This window comes from Arachis duranensis, chromosome 6 (genome assembly GCF_000817695.3).
Source record: "Arachis duranensis cultivar V14167 chromosome 6, aradu.V14167.gnm2.J7QH, whole genome shotgun sequence".
NCBI classification, from domain to species: Eukaryota; Viridiplantae; Streptophyta; class Magnoliopsida; order Fabales; family Fabaceae; genus Arachis; species Arachis duranensis.
This window is the reverse complement of record NC_029777.3, coordinates 8368071-8379703: the sequence shown is the minus strand read 5'-3', so window position 1 is coordinate 8379703 and position 11633 is coordinate 8368071. Positions and strand designations below refer to the sequence as shown.

The window sequence follows — 11633 nt, the reverse complement described above, 5'->3', positions numbered from 1 at the left end:
TCAAACGAATAAGTGCTGCGGCATGTAAAATAGCATGCCCCCAAACCGAAGTTGGGAGATTTGTTCTCATAAGTAAGGGTCTAACAATTAATTGGAGGCGTTTAATAAGTGATTCTGCTAACCCATTTTGTGTGTGAACATGAGCTACTGGATGTTCAACACTTATTCCATTAGCCATACAATAAGCATCAAAAGCTTGGGAAGTAAATTCACCAGCATTATCAAGACGAATTGCTTTGATTGGATTTTCTGAAAATTGTGTTTTTAATCGAATAATTTGAGCCAATAATCTCGCAAACGCCAGGTTGCGAGAAGATAATAAGCACACATGTGACCATCTCGAAGATGCGTCTATTAAGACCATAAAATATCTAAAAGATTCACATGGTGGATGAATAGGTCCACATATATCACCTTGAATCTTTTCTAGAAATTCAGGGGACTCAAATCCAATCTTTACTGGTGATGGCCTTAAAATTAACTTTCCTTGAGAACATGCAGCACAACAAAATTCACTAGTTTTAAGAATCTTCTGGTTCTTTAGTGAATGTCCATGAGAGTTTTCAATAATTTTCCTCATCATGGTTGTTCCTGGATGACCCAATCGGCCGTGCCAAGTTATGAACTCATTTGACCTAGTAAACTTCTGGTTTACAATGGCATGTGATTCAATTGCACTAATCTTGGTATAATATAACCCAGATGAAAGTGAGGGTAATTTTTCTAATATAACTTTCTTATTTGAATCATGAGTTGTGATACATAAATACTCATGATTTTCCTCATTCATCGTCTCAACATGATATCCATTTCGGTGAATATCTTTGAAACTCAACAAGTTCCTCAGAGACTTGGTAGATAATAGTGCATTATTTATTATAAATTTTGTTCCTCCAGGAAACAAAATTATAGCTCTTCCGGAGCCTTCTATCCTTGCCATTCTCTTCAAAAACAAATAATAATAAAATGAGTAGTATGCACAGTTAAATTGAATACTTGATCAGAATTATTTTTCTAAGAAACACTGTACATAAAATAATGTCATATACTAAAATTTTATTTTAAAATTTGACACATTTAATAATTTTAAAATTCATAAACATTAATATTTCATTATTTATGTAGATCACATTTGAAACTTAAATACATAGAAAATAAAACTTAACAATAAGTTCTTTACATAGATGCTTCACAATCCCACATATTAAACTATTCCATCATTGATCAAATGACCAATATTTCCTTCAGGATCCTCAAAGAAATCAGATACATCATAATGAGTGGTGGAGTTCTCAGCATCATTTGAAACAAAATTTGTTTCCTTTCCTTTGTCGTCCTTTTTCAAAGATGCCTGGTAAAGATCGACTAGGTGCCTTGGGGTACGACAGGTACGTGACCAATGGCCATTTCCACCACAATGGAAACACTTATCCTCTGTTGATTTATTCTGCCCGATATTTCTTTCTTTATCCCACTTCTGGTGAGATCCTCTCTTTTGAATATAATTCTTTTTCCTTCCATAATTTTTCTTGTTATTAAAACCTTGCCATTTACCTCTTCTGGGGTAATTTGCCGCATTTACTTCAGGAAATGAGGCGGCGCCAGCTGGGCGCGCTTCATGATTTTTCAATAACAACTCATTGTTGCATTCAGCAACAAGAAGACAAGCAATTAACTCAAAATATTTTTTAAACCCTTTCTCTCGATACTGCTGCTGTAGGAGCACATTCGAGGCATGGAAGGTTGAGAAAATTTTCTCCAACATATAATGATCAGTTATTTTTTCCCCACACAATTTTATTCGTGAGGTGATTCGAAACATTGCAGAATTATATTCATTTATAGATTTAAAATCTTGTAAACGTAAATGCGTCCATTCATATCGGGCTTGAGGAAGTATCACCGTTTTCTGATGATTATACATTTCTTTAAGGTCTTTCCAAAGATCTGCAGGATCTTTTAATGTAAGATATTCATTTTTCAATCCTTCGTCAAGATGACGACGAAGAAAAATCATGGCTTTAGCTTTATCCTTCTGGGATGCATTATTTTCAGCCTTAATGGTATCTCCAAGATCCATTGAATCAATATGGATTTCAGCATCTAGTATCCATGATAAATAATTGTTTCCAGATATAAGATGAGAGAGTTTCGACATAATGAAAAATTGTTACCTGGGTCTTCTTAAAATTTGATCAGAGTCTCGTGCTGATAACGTGTTGTGAAATAAAAGATATATAAAATAAAGATGTATTAATATAAGACTCTAGCATTAAAATAATTAGCTCAATAATGATTTGTATATATAATAATATTATATGTTGGAATGTGTATATATATATAAAGATAGAAAAGAGTATAAAAAGTAAATAGAAAGAGAATTGCATATATATATATATAAAGATAGAAAGAAGTATTAAAAGTGAAAAGAGAGAGAATTGCATTTGTTTATAGTAAGAGAAAGAAAGAGAACATTTTTATATTGCTTTGTAATGTAAGAAAGAAAAGAGAGAGTATTTGTTTATTATTGTTCTATGTAAAAAGTCTCGTACCATACCCCTATTTATACATGCATGGGGTCTTTATTTTCAACATGCATTTAATATTCATTCTCTCTTTGAAAATGTGAGTTTTACATGGGAATGGGCATCTACGTTGCTTGTTCTTATCACAACAGAAAGCAGCTTTTTTTCACACTTTTTTCTTTTCTCCTCATAATATATTTAATTAGTTTACATACACAACAATTACATCGTGTGGGCATAAAAATATAAAAACATAAAAATATAAAAACATAGTTAACGAAAAAAATGAATTAAAATAGAAATAAAAATCATATTATTTAAATAAAACTTGGTGTAATTATAACTTAAGATAATATCACTAAAATAATTCATAAGAGACCTCTTGTTTGGGAACAACCATCCAAAAAGTTGTAGCTAATACAGAAAATATCACTGCCAGTGTCAATCTGCACATAAAAATCAACTGGAGGAGAACCCAATTGCACTCCTTAATAGTACAGCCTTAAATTCAAAGGATTTAAACTAATTATTGATTGTAAAATAAATTTAAAAAAAAAAAGAGAAGTTGAAACTTACCAAGTTTGAAGGCACATTTCTAGATCTAAATTCTCCTATCACACGTTTCCGTAACAATCAAAAATTAAAGAGTGTGTGACTCACCGAAGAGCAAAATTCAATCCCAAGTTCAGTTGCAAGGTTCTATAAAAAAAATTACTGAAAAATGGATTCCCAATAAAGAGTTGATTGATCAAGAGGTAAAATCCAAGCAAACATTACCTAACTTTAGTATTTAGAACTTGATAATACGCATAAATACTGGAATGAGAGCGTGGTATTGTTGTTCTCATTTGAGAAGATCAATAGAAAAAACTGGCATGAGAAAGGAAAGCAAGTTAAAAGAGATCATCAACTGAAATTAGAAAAACCTGCAGAGACAGAGAGTTAGAGCAAACCGGGAGAGAGGAGGAGGCAGTAGAACAAAGCAGAGGAGGAAGGCAGGAGGAGGAGCAGAGAGACGAAGAGGAGGCAGCAGCAGAAGAAGGAGAGAAGAAGCATAAAGAGAGACTATGGTAGTGCAGAGGGAGATGATGTTAACGAGGAGCAGCAAGCCTTTTTCAAAATTGGGAGTGATGGTGTCAAATGAATGATGTGGGTTGGTAAAAATTAAATCAACTTATTACTTAATAGCTTAACTTTTGCAGCAGATTGATTCAACTTATTACTTAATAGCACAAATTTTCTCCTGTTAACTTCTATAGACACTGAGATTAAATTAAACAAGAGACCAAAAAAATATACATTAATAATTGCTTGAAGGAACAAATTTTAGTACTGTCCGAAGAACTATAATCAGAGCTTACAGAGACAAATAAAAAAAACCCAAAGCATGTAGAAGCAGAAAATAGTACCACGAAGGGGAGGGTTGGAGAAAAGGACGGCGAAACAACAAAGCTCGGAGAAGAGGACGGTGGGTCGGCAGCGACGCTGGCCAGACGAAGACGGCAATTCTCTAAACGGAGAGACTCGATGGTGGAGACTGCTGCGACAGATCTATCACCGCTTGGTTCCTCGCCTGGATCTGAGTTTGTTGCATCTCTCCCAGGATGGGAGTTTAGTGGTTGGTGTGGGAGAGTAATGGAGATATGAGTATTTGGTGAGAATTTCTTTTTTTTTTCTTTTGGTTAGAGTTGGTGAGAGTTAAGATGTAGATTTTTAAATAATTTTTTTATATAATTAATATTTACAGTAATTAATTTACTTATGTAAATTTTAATATTCATCAATTGAGACATATGATAAATTTTGTGTTTAAGTGAATTCTTTTTCTTTAGCTCCATATGGTGTTTATAAATTTTATTACTATATTAGTATAGATTATATTTTAGATTTAATTATTTTATAATAAAATTTATAAAACGTATTCCATGATAACCATACTCATGTGTTTCACCCATAGTTGTAAGAATTGGACTAGATCGGCCGATTCGACTAAAAAACCAATAAATCGGTCAATTAGTCGCTGCGATCGAGTAATCTAACCGGATAAAGAATGAACGGGATAAAATCGGATTGAATCGTCCAATTTTGTGAAAAATCGACGAACCGGCGGTTTTGAATAACCCATCCGGTTCGAAGCTCTCTTTTTTTTCTCCCTTAGCCAAAGCGACGTCGTTTTGGTTTTTATAACCAAAAAAAAAAAATAATAATCACACAAAACACTCGAACCTACCAAGTACCAACCACATCCCCATCCCCATTGACCCATTCCCCCTAACCCTAATCCCCAACGGCACCCATTCCCCAGTAAGGCAGCAAGGCAGCAAGGCAGCAACCCCTCCAGGCTCCAACCCCGCCGGCCGTCTCGTCGTCTTCGTCCTTCCAGACACGGTGCGGCTCCGACGACCTCCTTGCACGTCGCGTTTTGGCTCGTAGCCTCGCAGGTCGTCTTCTTCATCGCAGCTCCTTGCTCCGTCGGCGGCGTCGTCGCGTCCTCTCTGTCCACTGCCTCATATGTCGGACAGGTTGGTCCGTTGGTGGTCTCCTCGCATTATGCCATTATCTCTGTTTTTGTAGTTATTATGTTCTGTTTATGTTAAATGTTTAATTATAATTGGTTGAATTTGTTTATTCTTGATTATGAATTTATTGATTCTTGATTATGAAATTACCGAATTTGTTGAATTTTTTATTGTGCATCTGTTTAGTGTAGTGATGGCTGGATTGCTGGATTTTTTATTAATTTTTTATTATGCCATTATGCCTGTTTGCTTTAGAAGATGGATTGCTGGATTTTCTAGCAATTTTTGTTGAATTATGTGCTGTTGAACTATTATGCCATTGTGCATCTGTTTAGTGTAGTGACTCTGAGTCTTTTTGTCGAATTATTTGCTGTTGAACTACTATGGTGTTGCTTTTAAATTTGGGTTGAATTGAATGGTTATTGTTGAATGCAACTATTTTACTTGTGAGTTAAGTGCTTGTTATTCATTCATCAATTTCTCATGGTTGTATGTCTTAGTTAGGTACCAATCTTGCTCATAATTTAAATCATTCGGCAAATTTAGGCTTGAAAACATGTCGGCAAAACTAGTTTTATGTCCAAAACAGATTTTAGTGAATGCATATATGGTTGCTTTTGTTTTGCTTAACAGGAACCCTTTGAATTGAACTGTTGGAAATAGGTTATGCTTCCAACATTGAACAATTGATGTGAATTTGTATTTTGCAATAGCTTTTGTTTTATACCTTTGCTATTATATTTTTTATTTATGTGAAACCGGTTTTATCGGTTCAACCAGTAATTTATCGGTTGAACCAATAAACCAATAAACCAGTAACCTGATCGGTTTGATCACCGGTTCGGTTCTTACAACTATGGTTTCACCGACTAACACTAGGGTTTCACTTTTTCATTGTCCCCAAAACTCAACTCTGTCTCAGTTGTTTCTGAAATAAAATCATTGTTCTTTCTTTGATGCATCTTCCATAATTTCGTCTCTTTGCGGCGGCTGCAGGCTACTTCCTCCCCATCAGTGGCTGCAAGCAGTGGTTTCAATTTTCCCCTTCTCCTTTATCTTTGTTCTGTTGTTGCTTTCTAAACTCATTGCATCTTCCATTTATTTTTTTGTGGTTCTTTTTTTTTTCAATAAAATTTGGCATTGGTTGATCCAGGTTTAACTGTCTAATTTTGAGAATTTGTTGCATAGCGTATAGCCTCACTGTTTCCTTTCTAAATTCGATGCTTAGTTTGCTTTTGATTCTTTTCTTGTTGATGTTTGCATATGATTTCTTATAACTGTAAGATAATTTTGGTGATTTTTGGTTAATATCTATTTATTTGTTTTAGAGTTGGTCCAATGGAGGATAGCCAGGAAATTGAGGAGCAGGTGCAGGAAGAAGTGATTTCAGACAATGGAACTGAAAAGAAGCAGGAAACTCGTGATGAGATGCTTTCGCGGCACAGGTGATGTTTTAGGCTTGTCATTTTAGTGAATCTATTTGGTTCTGCATGTTCATGTAGTAGGATCTATTTGTCATGGAATCTATGGTTGTTGTAGTTCATTTCTGTTGCTAAGCAAGAGAGAAGAGTTTATGGTGAATTCGTGGTGTTTAGACAGCACTGTAGCTTCAATAACCTAGTTAATGATATAAGGGACACTATATATAAGAAGAGTATCCAGGATAATGTTTCAGTAGATTAACATGTTGAACTTGAAAGTAATCATGGAATACAAACTTCACTTGTAAAGTATTCATTCTGTTGATCAAATGTATTTCAGATGGGCTTCCTAATTATTGATTAGAAGTAATATCAATGTATCTTGTGATTGATATGTGTCGGCTTTCCCCCACAACCATCCAGATGTTCAACATAGATATAGGCATATTTAATTTTTCCTTTATATGCGTATGAATAAGATATCAAAGGTGTGGCCATGAGTTTTCATTAGGTTCTTCCTATGGATTTTCAGATATTTCAACATTTGAATCACATTACTGATCTCAAACTTGTTTGTCTGTTGTTTTTATTTGTTTAAATTGTAATTACAAAAATATCACTTCATTCACTCTAGATTGTATACGTTTTATTACTTCTTAGTTTTTCTTGTTCTTGTCTCATGTGACACATTTCTCCACGATGACTATGTACTTTCAGGAAAGAGATATCACAACTGCGGAAAAAAGAAATTGAAATGAAAAAGGCAGCAGCTAGAGGTAGCAAGGCTGAACAGAAAGCTAAGAAGAAACAAGTGGAGGACGAGGTTACTCGACTTTCTGCTAATCTTAAAGAGAAACATGCAAAAGAACTGGCTGAATTAGGCTATAGCAGTGGTGGTAATGGGAATGAAAAGGGAAATTTAGACAGTTTGATAAAGGCCATAGCTGGAGTATCTGTTGCCAATCAGCCTGACCGTGCAAGGGTTAGCAAGGCCCAACAGAAGCGTGACCGAAGAGCTCAACAAGAAGCAGAAAGGGAGCAGAGAATCCAAGCAGAGCAGAGTGACACTATAAGTGATCGTACAATTGAAAATGAAAAATTGGAAAAGAAGTTGAAGCCTCTCGGTTTAACTGTGTGTGAAATAAAGCCTGATGGGCACTGCCTCTATAGAGCTGTTGAGGATCAGCTGGCCCTCCTCTCTGGCGGTAGATCACCTCATACATACCAAGAACTTCGAGAAATGGCAGCTGCTTATATGAGAAAGCATTCAGCTGAGTTCCTTCCGTTTTTCCTTTCAGAAAATTTGATCGAAGATGATTCAGATGAAACACTTGCTGAGAAATTTGAAAACTATTGTAAAGAGGTGGAATCCACGGCTTTATGGGGAGGACAGTTAGAGCTTGGTGCCTTGACTCACTGCTTGAAGAAGCATATTATGATATTTTCCGGCTCCTTCCCCGATGTGGAGATGGGGAAGGAGTATAAATCCGCTGCTACCACTGCCTCATCGAGTTCAAGTATTATGCTTTCCTACCACAAGCATGCTTTTGGACTTGGTGAGCATTATAATTCTGTGGTCCCAGCATGATCTGATGGGTATATCACAAGAAGCATTTTTATGACGATGTTGCCTTGTAGCATTTTTCTTAGAAACCAAACATTTGATGGAAGATCTCTTGGAACCGAAGTTGTTATTTGGTAATGGTTATTATAACTGTACATTTCTCTACTGTATGATTTCTGGATAAGTTATATTTGATAGTTATGTATCAAATTTTTCTTATGGCGTCTGCCTGATTTTGAATGGTTTACCTAAATCCATATATGAGGGGAGATATTTGCTCTAACATAATGCACACTTTAGTTTTATTGTATTTTTATAATGCACACTTTAAGGTGTTATATATTTTTGTTTCTCCTCCATTTTTTTCACCTTTAATAGTAAGGTAATTTTTGGGGGAAGTACTGCAATCTTTACTTTTTTCAGTGCCCATTAGTATTTGGCTATTTGCTATGCAAGTGCCAAGGGTTTAGTCTAGTAAACTTGGACATGGTATATTAATTTTTTTCTATTCACCCCCAACTATACCATGTTATATCTAAATATCTAACAACTAAAGTTTTCTGCCACGTGGCCAAATGAAGGTAAACGAGTAGGTTTTACTTTTACCTAAAGATTCCGCTGGCTTAGTCCTGTGTCATTGACATGCTCATTGAACCATTGTGATCCACGTAAATGATTTTGATCAACATAATTCAAATTTTGAGCAGCTCAAATTTTATGTTGTTGAACATTCAGCAAAGGGAATACTTTGCTTTGCATCTATAAAAGGGTTAAAGTTGAAGCATAAACAGCTTGGAACAACGAGAGAAACTGTGTCTAGGTTCCTTAATTTACAATCTTGTATGCTGAAAACCGTCCTCGTTTTCTTTTTATTCTTGTGTCTTTGTCACGCTCCGCCACAACTTTATTTATTTTATTTTTTACCATATATTCTTATTCCATTTCTATCTTAATTTGTCTCTCTCATAATCACTTCTACAATATATTCCCCCTATCGAATTGTTACCAATGCTGAGTTTCAACTCGTGGTTGAGGCAAGGTAAGATCATAATAGAGGCCTTTACCCTTTAGTTTCAAGTGTTTTCTTTTTCTTTTTTTTTTTTTTTTTAATAAACCAAATAGAATATATCCATTCATATATTTTATGATCACTGCTTAAGGAAATATCTAAGGTAGAAGAGACATTTGGAGATAACTATGCATCATCGTGACTCGTGAGGCTCCATGATTTCTTGAAATCCCACTAAGACAATAGAATACAACTTAATCACAAAAAGCCTATATCTACATACCAAGATAGCAAGAGGTAAGTAATACAAGAGTTAGGGTTCTTGAAGCACATTCTGTTACTTAAAAGTGTAATCCATTTATGATGTTAAATCTCTAATCTCTCACTCTGACAAAATAAATAAATAAATAAATAAATAAACAAATAGTAAGTAATACGTAAAAAAAAAAGAACTTCTCTAGCAAAATCGAAGGATCTTCACGCCTATATGAGCTTGGAGACCACAATGTATGTATTATGTAACGGATTCCTCAAGTGATATAACTCTCGAAATTTCTTGACCTCCATTTTATTCTTCAATAACCATATGCATTTCCTTTCTTTTCATTACCTTTGATCTTGATCTAATATTAATAATTAAAATCCAACAGATGATAATGTAAATATACCAAAGGGACCGTGCATTATATAACAGTTAATATGCTTTCTATTTCTTTTTTCCCACAGTTCTTCCAATATGAAAGATTAAGGACTAATAGTATCAGAGTTATATTTAAAAATTTGTTATTAGTCAATAAATTGTTATATGGACAAAGTAAGATTCAAACCCACCGCTAGCGAACTAACCACTAGACTTTCTGATAAATTTGCTAATGCAAGTTTGTCATTATTATACCTACAAACATTAATTATTTTTGTATGACATAGTTCAAAGAAACATACTAACACAAAAATTTATTATATTTCTTCCCCCCCTCCCCCCCTAAGTTTTCCCATCCAATAATCAAGGAAATCATATAATAATAACCATGAACACGTTTCCATATGCTATATATATAGACTATAGTTATTGGTTATAATAATCTATAAACATTCCTGCACGGTCATTAATATAAGTAGGACTACGTATGTTTGATTTTGTCCTTAGATGAGTACCATAGTACCAAATATATCTTCAATTTTTCTACTACGGATCGGAAGGAGTGAGAATCTTATACAAAGAAAATATATAAAATAAATAAAGTTGCTCAGGAGTAGTGTTTTATTTAGGACCACTTTCTTTATTATTTTCTCTCAACCTTAGTAGTAGATGCTCCAAAAATGAAGAGATAACACACATATAGTCACATAGCAATAATAGTGTATACTTCTGTGTTGTTATGACGATGATGATAAGATGTGGCGCAAAATAGAAGCTAAGGCAAGCATTTATTATTTCCATTTTGTGAAAAAAAAAAAAAGAAAAAAGATATGCTCTCTTTGATGCACATATTTCTGATGAATCTTATTCTTTGAAGAATTAGATCGACCTTAACAGCTAGCTATAAGGCAAGTTGTTATGTATGATAGATATTGATGCAATGCAAGTGCAGTACAATAAAAGGTACATTATTTATCGAGAATACTCTTCAAAGCTTCTCTTCTATCTTATTATTCCCTTTATTTTCCATCATTTTATTTTTTTTTTCAATCATGGGTCGGCAATGCAATAACAACCCCACCCCTCACACACCACCTTATAAATAACCCTTCATCAATTCTCACTTTACATATATCATTCATATAAACACATATACATATTATAATAATAATAATAATCATTGAAGATGGAAGGTGTGGCGAGCATGGTGGCTGAGAAGCCAGTGGTGATATTCAGCAAGAGCACGTGTTGCTTGAGTCACTCCATGAAATCACTGATAAGAAGCTTTGGTGCAAATGCAACTGTTTATGAGCTTGATGAGATCTCAAATGGAGAGCAGATTGAGAATGAGTTGATCCGAATGGGGTGCCAGCCAAGTGTGCCAGCTGTGTTCATAGGCCAACAATTCATTGGTGGTTCTAAGAGAATCATGAGCCTCCATGTCAGGAATGAGTTAGTTCCATTGCTCAAAGATGCTAAGGCTATTTGGATTTGATCATCAACGTAACCAAAATTAAATCACTACTACTACTATAGTCTATAATATAAGGATATATAGTTACATATGCATATATGTATTTCTATGTTACGTACTCTTGCTATGTATATGTAGTTAATTAATTAGTGAGCAACATTAGCTATATGATTAATATATATAGTAACTATGAATGCATGAGTGATATATAATATCACTTATTATGAGTAGTTACCATGCACTACTTATATTATATATGGATACTTTAATTTCAACATAATGAAAATTTGGCGCGTTATTGCTATGCATGATGTATTGTTTTACTTTATGTATGTTCATCATCTATTTCAATTTTAATTTAGTAAAGTGACAAATAAATTCTTAAAAATTTATATTTTGAATATATTAATTTTTTTAAAAAATTATCAATGTAGTTTTTTAGAATCATAAAAATAGATAAGTTAGTTTAAACTAAAACCTT

At 34.1% G+C, this 11633-nt stretch overlaps 2 protein-coding genes and 1 long non-coding RNA gene across 5 annotated transcripts; 2 read left to right on the top strand and 1 right to left on the bottom strand.

The window, feature by feature from the left end:
• Positions 1 to 2727: 2727 nt before the first annotated feature.
• LOC127748398 (uncharacterized) lies at positions 2728 to 4212 on the bottom strand. 2 transcript variants are annotated; one of them, XR_008010520.1, is made up of 4 exons: positions 3935 to 4212; positions 3479 to 3635; positions 3303 to 3395; positions 2728 to 3224 (listed from the first exon to the last, which is right to left on the bottom strand). It is a non-coding gene; the product is annotated as an uncharacterized LOC127748398 (long non-coding RNA). The 2 variants fall into 2 exon arrangements; XR_008010519.1 differs by having other exon boundaries at positions 2728 to 3395.
• A 542-nt stretch (positions 4213 to 4754) lies between these two features.
• On the top strand, positions 4755 to 8388 carry LOC107492515 (OVARIAN TUMOR DOMAIN-containing deubiquitinating enzyme 5). Of its 2 annotated transcripts, none has more exons than XM_016113553.3 (3): positions 4755 to 5047; positions 6373 to 6489; positions 7183 to 8388. In XM_016113553.3, exons 1-3 carry the CDS (start codon positions 5037 to 5039, stop codon positions 8051 to 8053), a joined length of 999 nt encoding a protein of 332 aa, XP_015969039.1. In that variant the 5' UTR covers positions 4755 to 5036; the 3' UTR covers positions 8054 to 8388. The 2 variants fall into 2 exon arrangements, with proteins under 2 accessions (XP_015969039.1, XP_015969040.1); XM_016113554.3 differs by lacking the exon at positions 4755 to 5047 and adding an exon at positions 5898 to 6074.
• Positions 8389 to 10557: 2169 nt separating this feature from the next.
• On the top strand, positions 10558 to 11438 carry LOC107492435 (monothiol glutaredoxin-S6). The gene is made up of 2 exons (XM_021126423.2): positions 10558 to 10641; positions 10865 to 11438. Exon 2 carries the CDS (start codon positions 10865 to 10867, stop codon positions 11171 to 11173), a length of 309 nt encoding a protein of 102 aa, XP_020982082.1. The 5' UTR covers positions 10558 to 10641; the 3' UTR covers positions 11174 to 11438.
• Positions 11439 to 11633: the final 195 nt, after the last annotated feature.

Bases quoted from the DNA above. Each gene is read 5' to 3' on its own strand.
- LOC107492515 (XM_016113553.3), top strand. The intron at 6,490-7,182 runs GTGATGTTTTAG...ATGTACTTTCAG, and splicing joins GAGATGCTTTCGCGGCACAG to GAAAGAGATATCACAACTGC.
- LOC107492435 (XM_021126423.2), top strand. From the start codon at position 10,865: ATGGAAGGTGTGGCGAGCATGGTGGCTGAGAAGCCAGTGGTGATATTC.